Below are 19807 nucleotides of genomic sequence, written 5' to 3' on the forward strand. Positions count from 1 at the left end.
ATCCCAATGTCCTCACACGATTTCTTTTCGGTCCTAAACCTTTTTTTAGTGCCATTTATTTTGTGGTATGACTTAGCCTCAATCTTTTACATAATCACAAGATGGTTACTTGCCAAGCCTGATCGCATGCCTCAGCCAACTGACTCAGTAGCTCAGAGTTAAATTATCTCTGCAGGTCATAACTTCAAAGTTCAAAAGGATCAACTCAGCCTTGCACCCCATCAAGGTTAATATGTTGACTATCATTAGGTAAGAAATTGATAACGCCTTCTGTTCACCTGATTTTGGTATTTAGGTTTACCTTAATTTTAAATTTGTACCGTCCCAGCTTCTTGTCCACTGCGATTCCGTTTTTCCGCAAGAGCGGGGTCCAAAAGCAAAAGGAAAAAATGCTGAGCGGAATGCTGAACAATGCAAACATTCTCCCCCAGTCCCAAGGATATGAATTTAATCTGTTGTTCTTTTGCTCACCACGCCACCCCAGTGTGGAGCCAACCATATGCAAATGAGTCTTAACCCTGTTCCACATGGGAACAGTCCAGCCCGAACTGAAAAAGCCAGGTCCTCCCTAACCCGAAAACAAGCATCTTGGGACCAGTTTCAGGACATCACCCCTCATCAGCCAGGCTAGCTTGAATCCAGTGGCTCAGTGAGCACAGGACTCACGTCTGGGCATACACTTCCCACTTAGGGCGCCAAATGCAAATTGAACAAATGATGGACGGAATGCTGAACATTGCAAACATTCACCCCCAGTCACAAGGATCTGGATTTAATTAATTGTTCTTTTGCTCACTATGCCACCCCAGTTTGAACCCAGCCATATGCAAATCAGTCTTGACCCTGTTCCACATGGGAACGGTCCAGCCCAAAATGCAAAGCCAGGTCCTCCCTGGACCGGAAACAAGCATCCTGGTATTGCTTACATCCTGTTTGGCTATTTAATGCTGATATTGGCAATGACGTGCAGCGGGCGCGCCAACGGCATGCCTAAGGTACACCTGAACCAAGCCCCTCTGTGCCTGTCCACAACCGACTGTCACCAGGTTTTTTGAAAATCTGAAGTCAGGTCCCCTGCCACACCCACTTACCCTTTTGAAGAGTTATATAAATTGACAATTTTGTATAGAGCTGACACCCCTTCTTGCACCCTATTCAAGGGCTCCTTTCCACCCATACTTGAAGGCCCTGTTGCTTTCAGGAATTGCAAATTTCAATGCCTCCATAATACATGGAGAGCTATGCTCGCACCTGAATAACAATCACATCCTCTTCAATGTCCTAGCACCAGGTTCCTCTGTCTTTGGGCAATATTATTTGCAACATCAAGTCTCTGCCAAAGCATGCGACTGAACTCTGGGATTTACTTTTCATCATTGACACCTGAGGTTGATTTCCATACCAGAACCTTGTTGAGTCCCACTACTCTTCGAGCTATTGCGCTGGCCCTCCCTGCCACTACCGCATACTTTGATTTGACAGAGAGACATGTGGTGGAATAGCCATGGTTTTTAAAGATACTCTTACATTTTCCACTCATAGATACTCTCCATGCTGACTGGGCTGACATTTGTATTTTTAAGTTTGAACTCCCACCCAATGATTTTTGTAAAGGAGCCCTGTTGTATCGTCTTCCAGGGCCCAAAAAAGAGGTCAATCAATGACTTACAGAATACATTGCAACCCATGGTCTGGCATCCTAGTAATTTCTTTAATTTTCATATGGAGGACTCCTTTAATGCGGAGACTGCACATTTGATTTTGCAATTTAGCTACGCTTGGTCTACATCGGAAAGTCAATGGACCCACTGGTGTGGCGGGGCATGTGTTGGATTTAATCTTTACGAATTCCACATCCCTGACTTGAAAACCTCCCAACCTCTACTCTGGGTGGACCATTCTCTAACCGTATTCCCAAGAAAATAGGAATAGTAAAAGCGAAAATAGCTTCTAAAAACACATCAAGATCATGGCATAAAGTCATTCCCAATGCTTTAATTAAAGAGTATGAGTTTAATCCTGTGTCCATAAATACAAATGTGGGACCAAGCACTAGCACACTACCATAGTACCTTAAATTTGGTGCTTGACAAGGATGCCTCTATCAAATCTTGTTCTTCCTCTAAACATGGATCCCATGCATCATGGTATGTAGCTGCATTGAGATCAGAGAAAGCCTCCTGCAAAAAGATGGAGAGCCAATGGCGCAGGACACACAATCCATCTGGTAAGGAGGTCAATAGATCGTCCTTAATTATTTACTGCCGAAATATCAAAAGAGCGTGGAAGTGTCACATTTCGATTCAAATTAGCCAGGCCGGTAATTTATCTAAAGAGTTATTTAAAGTGCTCAATGCTTTTATGAACCCCCTTGCCTGCTGTTAGAAATGGGATTTCTGGTTGACTAGGGCATACGCCTAAGGCAGCCAGAAACCACCACTCTAGTCAGGTTAAGGGAGTTACACACTGAAGATAACCCCTGCTCACGCCCTTGGCTTGGCACGAGCAGTCAGGCTTATTCCAGAGGCAACTTGTAAAGCATTTGCGCAACACACACACACAGCAGAAACACACTAGGCACACCACAAAAGAAACGCCACACAAGGTTATGTAAACATAGCCTTTGTATTATCCATGAAACACATCAGAGCATAATCACATATATACACTGCGACACCTGGCACTAGGTAATAATTTACAGGGGATTATATACATTACAGGGCCAATTGGGCCATATGTAGTGAAAATAGAACAACCAGTAACTACTGGTAATATTGCACTTAGCACAAATGCATTAGGCATAAAATCTCATTGGCAGTGCATCAGACCCATAACACATCATGCCATCCTAGGCATAATCATAACTGCACCTAGCGTAAAGCAACCAGTAACTAATGGTCAAACATTGTACTCAGCATAAATCACATTACACATAAAACACTTTAGGCATAAACCAGCAGTGCATCACAGTAACACGAGTAAGGTGCACAAATCACCTTAGGGCCTTACACCCTACATGAACACAAGGTGATCCCAGGTCACTAGCCTTCCTCGGGGGCCCGTCTTGGGCTTCCCCGCAATGCTCTCTTTCCTCCAAAAGTCAGGGCTCTATGAGCACAGAGCTTGCACCAGCCCGCACTCTAATGGGGGCGAGGGTGCAACTCACCCTCGTTTCTCTTATGCACAAAAGGAATACGCCGTCATTGCAGCTGCCCGCAATCTGGCAGCACGACTTTGCACACAGATAAGAACCAACTGTGTGCTGTGTCAGCCCCACTCGCTATGAGGCCTCCAAACTGGTCCCCTTGCTGCCAATGCACAGAAACCAACGTGTGCAATGCAAAGAGGGCGGGGTGCAATTCACCCAGGTCTCCTTCACTGGGGAATGCCACCATTGCTGTGCTAAGCGTGCAGCTGCCCACGAACGTTCGGTGCAGCTGTGACCATGCTGGAAATTTGGAGCACTCCTGCTCCGGGGCCTCCGTCGAGGTTATACCCCGAGTTCCTCTGCACCAATAGCCAGATCTAGGCCCCCTCCCCGGGACCTCTCACTTGCGTGGTGCCTCGGTCCCATTCTGGTGAGTAGACCCTTCTCCGGTGCTTCTTCTGTCTACTGACCCGGCCCCCAGCAGACTCCGGTAGCATGATGCGCTCTTCTCGTGAACACGGGAGCCACGCCCACGGTCAGGCTCCTTCCGCCTGACTTCCGGCCTCGTTGATCACGGAGCGAAGCCTCAGTTGATTCCACAGTCTTCTCTGGCCTCTGGACATGGCAACGCGGGGTAGGCTCTTGCCTGAATGTAGGCTCTGCGGCGTCTCTCCTCATGGCAAGAGCCACGCCCTCTGCCAGGCTCAGCCTTCGCCTGGCATCCGCTCTGTTTCCTACAGCCAGCCCTGCCCACAGTCAGGCTCTCCTTGCCTGATGTCTGGTTCGCTCACGAGCGGCCACGGAGATCTGCACACCCCAGGGTGGGACTCAGCCCAGACTTCTTCCGCAAAATTAGTGCTCCTTTGGCAGTTTCCCGATGCGCAATGCCCAAAGGATCAGGTAACTAGGGAGACAATGTCCCCAAAGCAAAGGGGAGCCGCCTCCTAAGGCATCCAGCGCTCTCTTAGCGCTAAGCGTGCTAAGTACTGCAGGGCAGGATCCCCCAAGCCCGAGGGGGATGGGTCAAGCGCTCACCATGGTCTGCACCCCAAGTCACCAGGGGCAGAGCTGGGCCCAGGCAGGCCTGCTTATATGGTCCTCTAGCAGAGGGGGATGCTTTGTGGCGGTTCCTCCTAGCGCCCAGCAGTCCTTCAGCTCCAAGTAGGTACCCTTTACATGGGGCACAGCCCCAGTACTTATACTACATGTCCTCTTTGTTCTGCCCTGGCACAGGGTTTGGGACCCAGTTCCAACCAGTTCTGGGGGGCACTTAACAAGTCTACAACAGTCCCCATTGATAAGGTAGGTCCTGGCCCCAGACACAACACAGGAGGCGGAGCCAGCATTGTACTAGGCAGGTACAGACTTATTTAGGGTCAGGGGCTACTCCTCCCACTGCTCCAAATGCAGATCAGGCAGATTCAGCCTAGCGCTGACTCACCCAGCCCCTCTGGCGCCACTGCACCTCCCCAGCCCCTGTCACTCCAGAGCCAGACATGCAATACACATCAGGCAAGCACAAAGACACATAGCCCACTAAAATGACAACTTCTAAAAGTGGCATTTCTAATATAACGATAATAAATCCGTGCACACCATTACACATCATTTATTACCACTATTCCAAAGATACCAAACATGATCACTCTACTCCTCTCAGATCAGGAATTACCACTGAAACACATATCATGGAATCCCCAATGCATTCCTATGAGAGGGCAGCCTCACAGTAGTGAGAATCCAAAATGCCTGTTTGCCACAACCAGGACATGCCACACAGTTAAGGCACATGTCCTACCTTTTACCTTCAATGTACCCTGCCCATAGGGCTTGCTAGGGCCTACCTTACGGGTGATTGATATTTAGGAAAAGGGGAGTCATAGACGTGGTACCCACTTTATGTGCCACATCACAGCACCAGTAAACTGCGCACACAGGCCCTGCAATGCCAGAGGCCAGAGGCCAGAGACAGGTTTGAAAGGCTTCTTTGATGGGTGGCGCAATCACGCTGCAAGCCCACCAGTAGAATTTAATTTACTGGCCCTGGGTTTCTGGGATACCGCTTTACAAAGGACTGATAGGTAAATTCAATATGCCAGACATGTGTAGACCAATCTTACCACGTTTTACCATAGATGGCACATGCACATTACACTGGACAGCAGTGATAAAGTGCCCAGAGTCCTAAAACCACCAACACCAGGTCAGAAAAAATACAGGAGGAAGGCAAAAAGTTCAGTGATGACCCTGCAAAAAAGGGCCAAGTCCAACACCTGCTCACAAGAAAAACTTGCATCACAAGCACTATGTGTCTCTCTTGCCAATTACTTTGAAGACAAAATCAAAGTAATTGATCATAACATAGAGGGTCATTAGGATGGCGGACGAACCTGCATCCGTCCGCCACCCCACGAGGTAGAGGGACCGTCCGCATGGGCAGCGGTGGTCCCTCCATGCAAATTAGGATGTGACCGCCACCCTGGCGGTCCCATCCCGTATCTTTAACCTTGCGGTGGGTGTTGCTTGAAGCAGCACCCGCCGCAAGGTTAAAAATGCATGTATTGCATTTACATGCACAAAGCGGCAAACACTGCGCGGTGCCTGCTGCTTTGTTCATGTAAATGCAGGAGGTACCATAGGTACCCCCCATGTGCACCCCCCACCCCCTGAAACCCTGGGGGCCCGCAACGGGCCCCCAAACTGAAAAGACCACATGATTTTCCACGGCGGAAAAACTGCCATGGAAAAGCATGTTTCCTGCCCCATCCTAATATGGCTGGCGGTGTCTGATAGACACCGCCACCATATTAGAGCTTTTCCGCCACGGTCAGAAGGCGACCGTGGCGGAAAAGCGGCGGACAGTTTTCCCGTCCGCCGATGACCCCCCAGCCATCCTAATCAGGCGTGGGCCTTTGGAGGCACTGCTGCGGTGATTCCGCATCCTCCGGGCCGGCGGTGGCTTCCACCGGCCCGGAGGATGCAGAATCACCGCAATACTAATCGGCCCCTAAATTGATCGGGCCAGGACTGCAAGGAAATTAAATCTAATTCACTTTTTTCTAACTGCACTACAAACGTGGGCAACTTTAGCAATTTCTCACCTGAGTTAATCCAGAAAGCTCTTGCCATAGCTAAATCAGGTTCTTCTTTGGATATTTGGTCCCCCAGAATCTTTGCTATCTTGTCTTATCAGCTGGCCCCTGCCATATGCTCTCTATTTAATTTAACCATAAATACTAGGAAGATCCCTTTGGTTTAGAAAGCGACACAGGGGATGCTGATTCAAAAGAAGGCTAACCTGTCTCCTGTGAACCTAACCAACTATTGGCCGATTTCAAGGCTTCCTTTACTGGGCAAGCTCTTTCTTGGAAAGCCAAATAAATAAGCAACTTATGGACTACCTTGAGGCCAATAAGATTCTGGACCCATCACAATCTGGGTTCAGGCTTTCCACAGCACAGAGACAGCCCTGGTAGCTGTCACTGACTGTATAAGATGCTACCTTGATGCCAACCTTCCATCCTTGCTTGTGTTGCTGGATTTATCTGCAGCATTTGATCCTGTATCTCATTGTAGGTTGATACAAAGCCTTAAGGAGTTTGGAATCCAGGGCTTAGCATTGCAATGGTTTGAGGATTTTCTTAGCAACAGAACCCAAACTATCACTTTGCGCTCCTAAGAATCCTGCACCATGTTACTGGACAAGGGTGTGCCACAGGGATCCTGTCTCAGCCATACGTTTAACATCTATGTGCCCCCCCCATGCTAAGATCATCAAAACCTTTGGATTAAAGTTAATATATTGTGCTGATGATATGCAGCTAACAATCTCCTTTGATGAAGATCTAGGCAAAGTTAAACAATGTTTTTCATCTGGGTTCAAAGCAATTGTCTACTGGGTGACAGTTAATTGCCTCCTGTTGAATGCATGAATGAAGAAGGGTGCTGCACTCATAGTTTTTGCTGTGACTTAAATCTTTTCTAACGATACATGTGCTGTACCAGATTAGTGCCTGCCAACTAATATTGAAAAAATGTATGCGGCCTAGTGTCGTGAATCACTAGGACTCTAGTACGCACTACAACAAATATTTGTTTTTTGCTTTATACCATTCAGTTTATTTTAAATCATTATCTCAAAACCACCAATATATTACATTTACGTATTTTTCGTCATTAATATCGTTTGCAAGATCAATAACAAGATCATAACAAATGGTTTTACATAGCAACAAAAGCAACAGTTTGTCAAAACACAGGTTTACAAAAAGAAAGAAAAAGAAAAAACCCAATGCATTTCGGGGCGATTGCCCCTTCGTCGGGGGTCAAAATAACGGAGACTAAAATGAAGCCTGTGTGTGGTTTGTATTATCTTTTTAGACAAATTCCTGCCCGTTAGTCACCTAGCCTGGTGAGCTAGGTGACGGTTCAACCTTTTTGAAGGAGAGCATTAAAAATGTTGAATGTATCGTGAAGGTAAACAGTCGCAAGATCGAATTCTCTACGTCTAGACTCGCAGGTTTCCTTCACGTATACGAGACTTGTTTGTGATGCGGATGCGACTTTGACTAACGGGCAGGAATTTGTCTAAAAAGATAATACAAACCACACACAGGCTTCATTTTAGTCTCCGTTATTTAGACCCCCGACTAAGGGGCAATCGCCCCGAAATGCATTGGGTTTTTTCTTTTTCTTTCTTTTTGTAAACCTGTGTTTTGACAAACTGTTGCTTTTGTTGCTATGTAAAACCATTTGTTATGATCTTGTTATTGATCTTGCAAACGATATTAATGATGAAAAATACGTAAATGTAATATATTGGTGGTTTTGAGATAATGATTTAAAATAAACGGAATGGTATAAAGCAAAAAACAAATATTTGTTGTAGTGCGTACTAGAGTCCTAGTGATTCACGACACTAGGCCACATACATTTTTCCTGTTGAATGCAGGCAAAACTGAGATGATGTTGTTTGGCAACATCTTTGAGTGTCCGACTGATGGTCCCTGGAACTTGGTGCAGCTCCTAGCCCCAAACAAGAAGTCAAGAACCTGGGTGACCGATTGGACCAAACTCTTTATATGAAAGTGTAGGGCTTGTCACCACTAGCATCTTTTTTTACTTGATGCACCAGTTGAGGAGAGTTTTCACCTTCCACCCTCTCTCAGTGAGGAAAACTCTAGGTACAAGCATAAGTCATCAGTCATTTGGTTTACGGCAATGCCGTTCTGGCCTCTGCAAATGAGACGCTATTATCTAACTTTAAGTTGTGCATAATACCACTGCTCATCTCATTTGCAATCTTCCAGCTGGAGCGGAATCCTCTCCTCATCTGAGTTTCCATTATTTGTTACTGATCCAAAAATAATAATTTTTAAAATCTGCTGCTGGACACACACCTCTCTTATAGGGAAAGGTCCCAGATACCTATCTCCTAAGTTCACCTTCTATTGTTTAGCCAGACTTCTAAGTTCCAGTGAAAGAGCTTTGTTGAAGGTCCCACAGGTCAAAAGGACCCGCACTGGGGGCAGGTCTTTTTCTTGCCTAGCCCTTCTGTATTGGAACAGGTTACCCCTCCGTATCCTAATGTGCACTTATCATCTCCAATTTAGGAAACTGCCAAAGACATTGCTCTTTTAATTCTGCAGTTTCAGCCATTGCATGTGTTTTTTGCTCTACACCATGTTGCCCCTCTCTGGGTGATTTGTGCGCGATATAACTGGGTGATTTGTGCGCGCGATATAAATTATATTAACATAGCATATTAACATATCCATGCTTGGAAATGACAAAACTGTGGATTGGGTGCTATAGAAAAAGTTGCTATGAAAGTAGCTCTCTTTCACTACATTGTTATGACCTACTTAAGTATTGATGTTTTCTGAGCCACTCTCATAAGAAAATAGCCATAATTAATTTTAACTAATTTCTCACTCATAACGCCTGTCTCTGTACTGCAGGCTGCAATGTGGAGAATGCATGCTACACTTTGGGCATCTGTGCTGAGCGGACGGCGATTCAGAAGGCTATCTCAGATGGCAGTAGGAACTTCAGAGCCATTGCCATTGCAAGGTAAGCTTTTAAGTGTGTGGTACACTGTTTTCAACTTGGCAATCCCTCCGTACCACTCTCTTTGGGAAATGAGCAGGCAAAACAAGATTAGGCAATTAAAATCAAGTGGCGGTGACAAATTAGATTTCCCTCAAGTGGAATTTTGGCTTAGGCGCTCCTCCCTCGTGAGTTACTGAGTGGATGACTGTTTCAAACCTGTTCTGAGAGGTTAACTCAAGGCAATTGGGACTCACAAGACAGACTAAGTGCTGTTTGAAAAAATATGCATGAAACTTTCTAAAAAAACAAAGATTCATTCACCTCGACTCCCTTTGTGGCAAGTCTTGCACCGATCGATCAAGCAGAGGCCAAGAAAAAGAGGGCAGGAGGGGTGGTCCCAAAAGTGCAATTCTAATGTGAATTCCACAAGGAAAGCTTTCTCTCTGATACAAGAAAAAATGGCTGAACTGAATTACATCGAATTTGGAAAAAAATTAGAAATGTACTCAGGAAGCATGCTTTCAGTGATTTGGTCTAAATCTATTCGGCTGTTTTCAAGAAATTAGCATTAAAAGTGGGGGGAGGGGATTCAGGTTGGGCATAAAGGGGTTAAATGTTAGGTATATCTGGGGCCTTATTTATGAAGGCCTTGCGTCAGTTTTGCGCCGCCGGTGCGTCACTTTTTGTGACGCACCAGCGGTGTAAAAAATGCGCCTCGTTGCGCCATATTTAAAAAGTGACGCATCTAGGTAGATGCGTCACTTTTTAAACCCCTGCGCCACATTATACCTGCGTCAGGTATAATGTTTACAGAGGGGGCGTTCCCCCTCAAAAAGCCTCGTAATAGTGACGCAGTGAAATCTATGAGATTTCACTGCGTCACTTTTAGGACGCTGTTGCGTCAAAATCTTGCGCCTGCCTCACAGCAGGCGTAAGACTGACACAAGCCCTTTCACATGGGGCTTTCCCCATGTGAAAGGACGCATTGCTTGAGTTGCGTCACTTTTGTGACACACTCCAGCAATGCATCACTTTTGCGCTTACAGATACGTCAGAAATACTGACGTATCTGTAACTCCTTGCGACATGATGCGTAATACATTAAATATGACGCATCAGGAGTGTGCAGTGAAAAGTGACGCATCGCTGTTTTCACGCAGCGATGCATCACTTTTCATAAATGAGGCCCCTGGACTTTTGGTGTCCAGCTTTTCTCTAACTGGCTAGTTTAAAGTGGAATAGCCAAACCTTATTGGGTGGCCACAATATGAGCAATATGTTGTTGCAGCCTTTACAACATTTACGGACATGGTAAATGGTTAAATAGATGTAAAAAAATAAATAATTGGACAGGGTGACCATGCCCTGACCCCCAGGGAGCTTTGAAATATTTTAAGAGTTTCTCTTCAGAACTGATGGTAAAACTGGTGTCTTTTTAGATGACATATTTAGACAATTGAAGAGTAAAGTAAATCGATTTGCAACATTTTTTTAAATCCGTTTCAGTGGGAGAAGTTACTTAACCCATATAATAAGGAAAAAACATCTTTGCTGTATCTGTTCGTTCACTCGGTGTAACATAGGGCTGGTGTTAAAACATTTTACGGCTTTTAATCCCCTTCATTGCCCTGTGCACAAGTGGAGCTTGAAAAGCCCACCCACATTTGCATTGTTTCAGTTTATAGGTGACGCAGATCATCCAGTTTACCTTGACACTCACATGGAATATATATATATATATACATATATATATATATATATATATATATATATATATATATATATATATACATATATATATATATATATTACCTACTGGCGGTCGCCAGTAGGTATATATAGTTAGGATTTTTTCTCTATGGAACTTTTGAAAATTCTATGTCTAATAACTTTGGCGTTTGTGGACGGAATCGGCTGAAATTTTCAGGAAAATGGCACATTTTGTTTCTGAGCAGCCCCTGAAAATTTGGGGGGGTTCTGTCAAGGGGGGGCCGAGAAAAAAGGGGGGTCCCAAAACGCGTTTTTCCCATTCATTTTTCCATAGGGCGTTTGGCCTCACTTTTAGCTCGAACGGCTGAATGGATTTGCACAAAACTTGGCAAAATTGTAGGGACTGTTAGCCCGATGTGCCTTTGCTGGGTCTCAATATATGTGCTCCAGTGGATTTTGAGAAATTAACATTTAAAAAAACAGATATATCTGTGACAGCGTACCGGATAGCGCACCAGTTCGCGTACTTTTCGCGTAACGGAGCTTTGCGAAGCGAAGCTGATTGGCTCTCCGGTGTCTGTCAACATTCTAAACAGTCCGGAGCGGCCGCCATCTTGTCTCTCGGTAGGATCGAGCGACAAGAGGAGGCCAAAACGAAGGGGGAAATGAAGGAAAGGGGGCAAGGTAGACCCCTTCTGACCCCCTAGGATTGATGAGGGGGATATTAAAGTGCCCCGCAGGGCCAAAAAAAAAATTGCAAATTTTTGTCGTAGAGGCGCAAATCGGTACGTAACTGGGCAGCTAACCGGCAGCGTAACGGGAGTCTAAGGAGAAGCTGATTGGCTGTCAACATTGTAAACAGTCTGGAGTGGCCGCCATATTGCCTCTCGGTAGGATCGAGAGACAAGAGGTGGTGAAAAACGAAGGGGGAAATGAAGGAAAGGGGGCAAGGTAGACCCCTCCTGACCCCCTAGCATTGGTGAGGGGGATATTAAAGTGCCCCGCGGGGCAAAAGAAAAAAAAAAGAAAATTGCGATTTTTCGCGGTAGAGGCGCTTCCCGGTAGGCCAACCGGGCAGCTAACCGGCAGCGTAACGGGAGTCCGACATCTTGTGTTTTTGGAGCGTCCAGTTTGCGTACCGGGTAGCGTTCCGGTAAGCATAACAGGGGGAAAACCAAGAGAAACAGTAAAATAAAATTTAAAGGAATAGATTTCCACCAAACTTGGCAAAATTGTAGGGACTGTTTGTTTGATGTGCCTTTGCAAGGCCTCAAGATATGCGCACGTGTGGATTTTGTCTAATTAAGGTTAAAAAAAATATATATATCTGTAAGCGTGCTCCGGCGCGCTTACGTTACGGGTTTTGTTTGCGCTGCAGAGACGATACGTCATGTTTATGCGACGTGTCATGAGCAATGTTACCTCTAATATTTTTCCTCTGTGTGCGGCAGTGTAAGGTCTATGTGCGCTGCAACCAAGGCTATGTGCGCCAGTAACCAGACCGCGCATGTGGGTGTAGCGCCAAATATCACTCCAAACTTGCTTAAAAAAGTGAAAAGACGGTGCATTTTCTCACAAATAGATCCAAGTGAATGTTGTTAAGGCAGGTTTGAAACCGTCCCACATGTCAATTTGAAACCTTGGCAGCTATGCTGCTGCATTTTTTTTCTTAATAGAGCTGGGCTGTGGGTTGATTGTGTGCATTTGTTTAAGTTTTCATGTTAATTTCAGCTCACGATGGGCGCTGCGATTAACATGAAAACTTTAACAAATGCAGTTTCAGAGCTGGGTTAGGGTAGGGCCGCATAAGGCTATCGACTAACGCATTTTAATGCTTGTGTCCACATGACAGCATTAAAATGAATTAGTCCCGTATTCTAGCGCCCCTCTGACAATACTGCAATTGAGGTACACTGCCAATGAGGCAGCACCAGTACTCTAAAATTGTCTAACATATATGAGCATGCAACTGCGCCTTCAAATTTAAAATGCTATGCGTCAGAGATAGAATATTCATGAACAGCGCTGAGCAGGCCTGGCCGCTAGCAGTTTTAGGCAACAATAAAAAATGTCATGGTAACTCCGTTGATTAATGTTCTTCCTAGAGATAGATAGAGGTTTGTCAAGTGGAAGTTTTGACTCATGGAAAGGTAGCATAGAGGGCTAATTTGCCTGCTGCAAATAACATGTACCATCCAGATAAAAAAGTGCACATAATGTAAATGGGTCAGTGGGTTACTGCTTTTGTCAGTGAGATCCTTTTGATACTTGCAGTTTATAAGTCAAAATCCTAAAATAGAACAGTGAGCTATTAACTTTCATGTTTTCCCCAGTCTGATTACCCTATGGTTGCAAAAAGGGTTCATTTGAATAGAAATCAATTCTGGTTATTAAAGAGAACCCCCAATCATGATATTACATTCTAATTTCAGTGTGTTTCTCTAAACCAATCACTATTAAACTATACTGCGTACTAGTATGGATGTCATGTCACTCCTACACCGTGTAGTCCTTTGTCTTATGTAACATTTCCTATACAAAGATTTACACACATATGAGTTAGTGCTCTGCCACCCTACACTGGTATGAGCGGCGCTGTAAATCCAGTTAAATTTATCTGCGCAAGAGTATGGTTATGGAGACTTGAGGGGCACTGATAAAGGGTGGTAGTGAGGGAATCAGTGGCAGAGGGAGTCTTTGAGGGGGCACCAACAAACATTGTTGCACAGGGCTCCACCAGCGCTCATGCCACCATTGCCCTTGAGGTCAGTCCGACTCACCCATTGGTCCCTCCGTTGGCCTTGTTTCAGCAGTAGTATCTGTAACTCACCAGGGGTCGACAATGCATGATTTGCCAGCACACCAAACTAAGTTCACAATCTTCACAGTCTCTCTGCTTCATGCACAAGCACTTTTAACATGTGCAGCCTGCCTTGGGGCCACTGGAATTATGCACCAATGGAGGACAAAATTATGCTGCAGTGTTGACTAAATGATACAGCAAAAAAGAGGCTGGAATGTAATGCAGTATATTTTCTGATACTTTATTATTTTTTCATTTTTACCAACGCTACAGTCTCTGGAAAAAATGTTGCCTTATTAGTAGTAATCAGGAAAACGTTACTCCATGCCTAACCATGTATTTGTCATGATGAAGGAGGACATTCTCTTCCTGTATCTAAACATGGGAACTAAGTCAAACAACATGCGTTTCGGAAAAAAACTTGAAAAGCAAACTTCTCAAACTCACTAAGTCATGGTGGAATATGGAGATCAAATTAAGAATAGCAGGATAAATTCTTACCCCACCAGATCAAAATCTAACCTTCTAAATTCCTGCTAGAGCACACTGTTCTATCACATTGACGTCCAATGCTAGGAAGCACCCAAAAAGCAACCTGTAACGCTTTAAAAAACTACAAACTAAATAAGTCGTCCTCAGGAAGAGCCCAATATATATTGCTCTACCATAGTCCTGTTATGTGACTGATAAACCTTGTCTAATCCGTCAAGAGGCTGCTAAAGTTGTGGTCCTGCTTTATGGACCAATAAGTGATTAAATAACGTCCCTGACATGTGGCCTGCCCGATAGAGGTAACCCTTTTGCCATGTGACACTTTTTTTAGTCTGACATGTTACTAACGTTGCTCCGCGCCTGCCTCTGACATCGCATATGTTCATTCTCTTAAGTCTTCACTAAAACTATGGAAACACAAATCGTGCTTCTATGATTGAAGTGGTCTATTTGCAAGCAGCAGTTAGGTGACCAGTTCAGATCGATAACCATGTTGTTGGTGTATTGATGGGAGGGTAAAGTTGCGTAGCACAACGCCTCACCAGAAGTCAAAACATTTCACTTAAAACCACTCAAAATCCCTATCTGGCACAGTCTCAAAACAATCTATATAATATTACACTTGGTTGATCAAAGCACGGAAAGTATTACATGATGGAACATTATACCAGCTAGCCTGTGACCAGGCTTAGTGTGCAACACAAACCACTTTAAAGCATGCCTTTGACGTTTAAACAAGAAAGAAGGAGCCAAGAGTTTCACAAATCCATGTATGCCAACTAACTCCTTCAGGCTCATGGCTCTCAAAATTAAAGTGTGCACTTGTTACTGCCATAAATGAAACACCCAGGAAAAGAGGCTTCCTGCATTTCTTATCTTAATAAAGCGCAGCTGTGGGGTGATTGTGCGCCTTTCTTAACGTTTTCATGTGAATGGCAGCGTCCATGAGCTGCAATTGACATGAAAACTTTAAAAAAAAAAGAAAGGCACAGAATCACACCCAAAGCCCAGCTCTGTTTAGACAAGAAATGTAGCAAGTCTACAAACACCGCCTTTGCTTATAGGTGCTTCTAAAATCACCCGCTGTGTTTTGGTGCTGCATTTCTTTTGTTCTCCAGAGTGTGGCTGAAGGGCATATCGTGTGCTTTTGTTTAAAGCATTCGTGTTAATCGCAGCTCGTGATGGGCTCTGCAAGTAACACAAATGCTTTAAACAAAAGCACGCAATGAGCCACAGAGCCACACTCTAGAAAACAAAAGGAATTTAGCAGGAGGAAGCACTTGCTAAATACCTCTTACTCAGCAAGTTACAAATGCCGGTTTTTCACTCCTACTTCGGTGGCGCGAATACTCTCTGAGATCTGTGTGCGCGCCACTCGCACAGCAGTGCGCGCTCGGGGGCACTGATGTGCGCGGGCGCCCAGCCGCGCGGCTTGCAGGGAACACTGGTCATGAGGCGTCTCACGTGGCTACGTGATACGTCACGTAATAAAGGATATATTTTACAGCTATTGATATTAGCTTTTAAAAAACCAATGAAATTCACTGAAAAAACCATAGGTTATAGACCATATATAGTTAGGAATTTGCATTTACAAAACCTTCAAATTTCACTGAAAAAACCATTGGTTATAGACCATATATAGTTAGGGATTAGCATTTACAAAACCTTAATTTACTCGCACAAAACCATAGAAATTCGCATATATAGTTAGTTGCAATAACTATATATCGCGCACCCGCAATCCACTGCTGATGATGTCAAATATTACATCATTCATGACATGGTCAGTGACATCACTGATGACATCTCAAATGACATCACTGATGACATCTCAAATGACATCACTGATGAAATCACTGATAACATCTCATTTGACATTACTGATCACATCACTGATGATATCATTCATGTGATAATACGATTAACCTCTTCAGACTCTAATATAACCTTAGATACAATCAGTGTAAACAGACACTCACAGACTGTCACTCATCCATGGAGTTACTCACACACCTAGTCAGTCATGCAAAGAATCAATCACACCTCCATTTCCTCAACACATGCAGCAGTTTACAGAACTACAGAAATAATGATGCACAAATTAAGACAGTTTAGTCACTAACCCATGCACTCAGTAAGACACATTTAATCACTCACTCACTCATGCACCTACTAAATCACTTCATACATCCACTCATTCTTCAATATGTAAGACATATTTTAACTTTACAGAAACATACAGTCACTGGATGTTGTCATCAGTGATGTCATTTGAGATGTCATCAGTGATGTCATTTGAGATGTCATCAGTGATGTCATCAGTGATGTCACTGACCATGTCATGAATGATGTAATATGTGACATCATCAGCAGTGGATTGCGGGTGCGCGATATATAGTTATTGCAACTAACTATATATGCAAATTTCTATGGTTTTGTGCGAGTAAATTAAGGTTTTGTAAATGCTAATCCCTAACTATATATGGTCTATAACCAATGGTTTTTTCAGTGAATATATATATATATATATATATATATATATATATATATATATATATATATATATATATATATATATATATATATATATATATATATATATATATATATATATATATATTATATATATATATATATATTTATATATGTTTATATATATTTATATATGTTGCCACAAGCCTCCAGTTTCACCGGAGGAAGGAGCCACAAGCAGGGATTCTCAAATGGGGTTCTTTATTTGAAAAAGCAGGTAAGGCGTAATGCATTTCGGTAAGAACCTTCTTCAGACGCCTGCTGCACAACTGAAAGTCCACGCAGCCCAGCATAATTTGTAATCTGCAATTCTCCCAATCCTTGGAGTAAACGCCCCCCTGAGTCATGTGATCGTCCACCTGGTTGTCGCGTTAGTCTTACACTCCAACTCCCAGAATTTTGTTTGGCTAGGTAGGTTTTGACGCAGGGAAACCAAAGATGAATCTTTGTGTCTTTCGGCGTACGCAGAGCTGGGCAACCTTCATTCAGCTGGAATTGTTTCATTAAAAGCCTCTTGGGTCCCTGCATTACGTTCCCACCTGCAGGGCACCAGTCCGCCGGTCGTGGATTGGTAAAAGTTTACCAATTACATCCGTGAAGTCACGAACTGCCATGTGACAGCGTCCCAAGCTAGACTGGCCTCTGTAGGTGTTCTGCCGATGAGTCAATACCTTGACAAACACCAAAAACTGCTTGCGCAGACGCCAGGAAAATCGTCAGCCACTTAATGGAATGGTGCTCCTGTCCGTGTCTTCTGGCTGGCACGTAAAAATTGCCACAAGCCTCCTGTTTCGCCGGAGGAAGGAGCCACAAGCAGGGATTCTCAAATGGGGTTCTTTATTTGAAAAAGCAGGTAAGGCGTAATGCATTTCGGTAAGAACCTTCTTCAGACGCCTGCTGCACAACTGAAAGTCCACGCAGCCCAGCATAATTTGTATAACACATACACACACACACACATATATATATATATAAAACATGGCGTACTGCAGTCTCCTCATGTGATCAAGGGCACTGGATGTCTGAAACGCGTCATGGATATGAGGAGTGAGGAATAAAGAAATTGCTATTTGAAATTGTCCTGGTGGTCTGTTTTCCTTCAGTCCGCCGAGAAGAATTGCTGGGAGGTGTAATGCATGTATATATATATATATATATATACTAGCAGCCCGTCCCGATGTTGTCCGGGAGCAATTAGGCTTCAGGGCCCCCGCCCGGCCCGACGTTGTCCGTGGGTCCCCCTGAGCCTTCCTCCATATATTGCAGTATTATACCTCTATGTTTACTTTGTACGCTTTTGTAACCTGCACACATAACTTTTTCCTCCTGTAATGCACTGTTTGGCTCACTTTTGAAATGCTCCGTTTGCTTCCTCTTGCTCACAATGTACGCTTTTGGAACCTGCACACGTAACTTTTTCCTCCTGTAATGCACCGTTTGGCTCACTTTTGTAATGCTCCGTTTGCTTCCTCTTCTCACGATTTTCATTTTTGCTTCATTTTTCCGCCGCTCACCGCTCCTAAATAAATAAATAAATAACCTACCTTATCCGCCCCTCACCGCTCCTCCCCGCCTGTCCGCCGCTCCTCACCGCCTGTCTGCCGCTCCTCACCACACCTCCCCGCGCCATGTCCGCCGGTCCTCCTCGCGGTCCTGGACGCCGCTCATCCCCGCTTTCCTCACGTTGGGCACGCACGTCGCGGCCGGCGCTTCTTTTCTTTGGTAAATTTTTTAAATAACTTATATTTATTAAGTTTATATAGCCTATGTCCATCTGCACACCCTGACGATTACAACGATGTATCGGGTGTGTGGATTGGCGCTGTGGTTCCTGAGTTTACCCGCCTCAAAGGTTCAAAGTTCTTTCTTTCTAATAGTAGTATAGATATATAACCTACTGGCGGTCCCCAGTAGGTATATATAGTTAGGATTTTTTCTCTATGGGATTTTTGAAAATTCTATGTCTAATAACTTTGGCGTTTGTGGACGGAATTGGCAGAAATTTTCAGGAAAATGGCACATTTTGTTTCTGAGCAGCCCCTGAAAATTTGGGGGGTGTTCGTCAAGGGGGGCCGAGAAAAAAGGGGGGTCCCAAAACGCGTTTTTCCCATGTTAATTTCCATAGGGCGGTTGGCCTCACTTTTAGCTCGAACGGCTGAATGGATTTGCACAAAACTTGGCAAAATTGTAGGGACTGTTAGCCCGATGTGCCTTTGCTAGGTCTCAATATATGTGCTCCAGTGAATTTTGATAAATTAACGTTCAAAAAAATATATATATCTGTGACAGCGCTCCGGGTAGCGCTCCGGTTCGCGTACTTGACGCGTAACGGAACTTTGCGAAGCGAAGCTGATTGGCTCTCGGGTGTCTGTCAACATTCTAAATAGTCCGTAGTGGCCGCCATCTTGTCTCTCGGTAGGATCGAGAGACAAGAAGAGGCCAAAACGAAGGGGAAAATGACCATAAGGGCGCATAGTAGATCCTCCCTGACCCCCTAGGTTTGATGTGGAGGCTTTTTTTGCGTGGGGAGCAAACGGTACGCTTTTGTGCAATGGGCGGTGGTAATCTAAATGATGAGGAGGGGGGGCAGCGTTCAAAGCACATCAGCGTGCATAAACACGAAAATGTTTTTATCTACCACATACTTGACTTATCTCTCTGAGATGCATTCCCTTGTGTTTCGACAATAGTAGTCTGTTCATTACGTAGATCGCCCGAGGGCGGTAGTACAGACCGCGCGTAGGAAAGGGTCAAAAGCCAGGGGTATACGAGTATGTAACAAGCGAGCCATTTAATTGAAAAAACTAAACGTGACAAACGGTTGCAGGATCAGTGAAGGTTGATTTTTTTAATTGAAAGTATAACAGGATCAGTTACAATAAAATCGTCCATACGCACACCATGGGCGAGTATCATGGGTAACATTACTTCGAAGCTTTATTAATACAATAATCAATAATGAAAAATCAACATCAATAGGGTTGTCCGTATTCCCAGTCAGTACCCTTCCCCGCCCGCCATGTGCACAAAGACCGCATACATCCCCCATAACGTCAAGGCTAAGTAAC

At 44.4% G+C, this 19807-nt stretch overlaps 1 protein-coding gene across 2 annotated transcripts in view; it reads left to right on the forward strand.

Annotated features, from left to right (window-relative positions):
• CDA (cytidine deaminase) overlaps window positions 1-19807 on the forward strand; it is a 141475-nt gene that overhangs the window by 15718 nt on the left and 105950 nt on the right. For both annotated transcript variants that reach the window (XM_086922182.1, XM_086922183.1), the window contains exon 3: window positions 9109-9220. In XM_086922182.1, coding sequence (XP_086778308.1) covers window positions 9109-9220 — 112 coding nt within the window. The remainder of the gene's footprint in view (window positions 1-9108; window positions 9221-19807) is intronic.

Source organism: Lissotriton vulgaris, chromosome 5, assembly GCF_964263255.1.
Source record: "Lissotriton vulgaris chromosome 5, aLisVul1.2, whole genome shotgun sequence".
Classification (NCBI taxonomy): Eukaryota; Metazoa; Chordata; class Amphibia; order Caudata; family Salamandridae; genus Lissotriton; species Lissotriton vulgaris.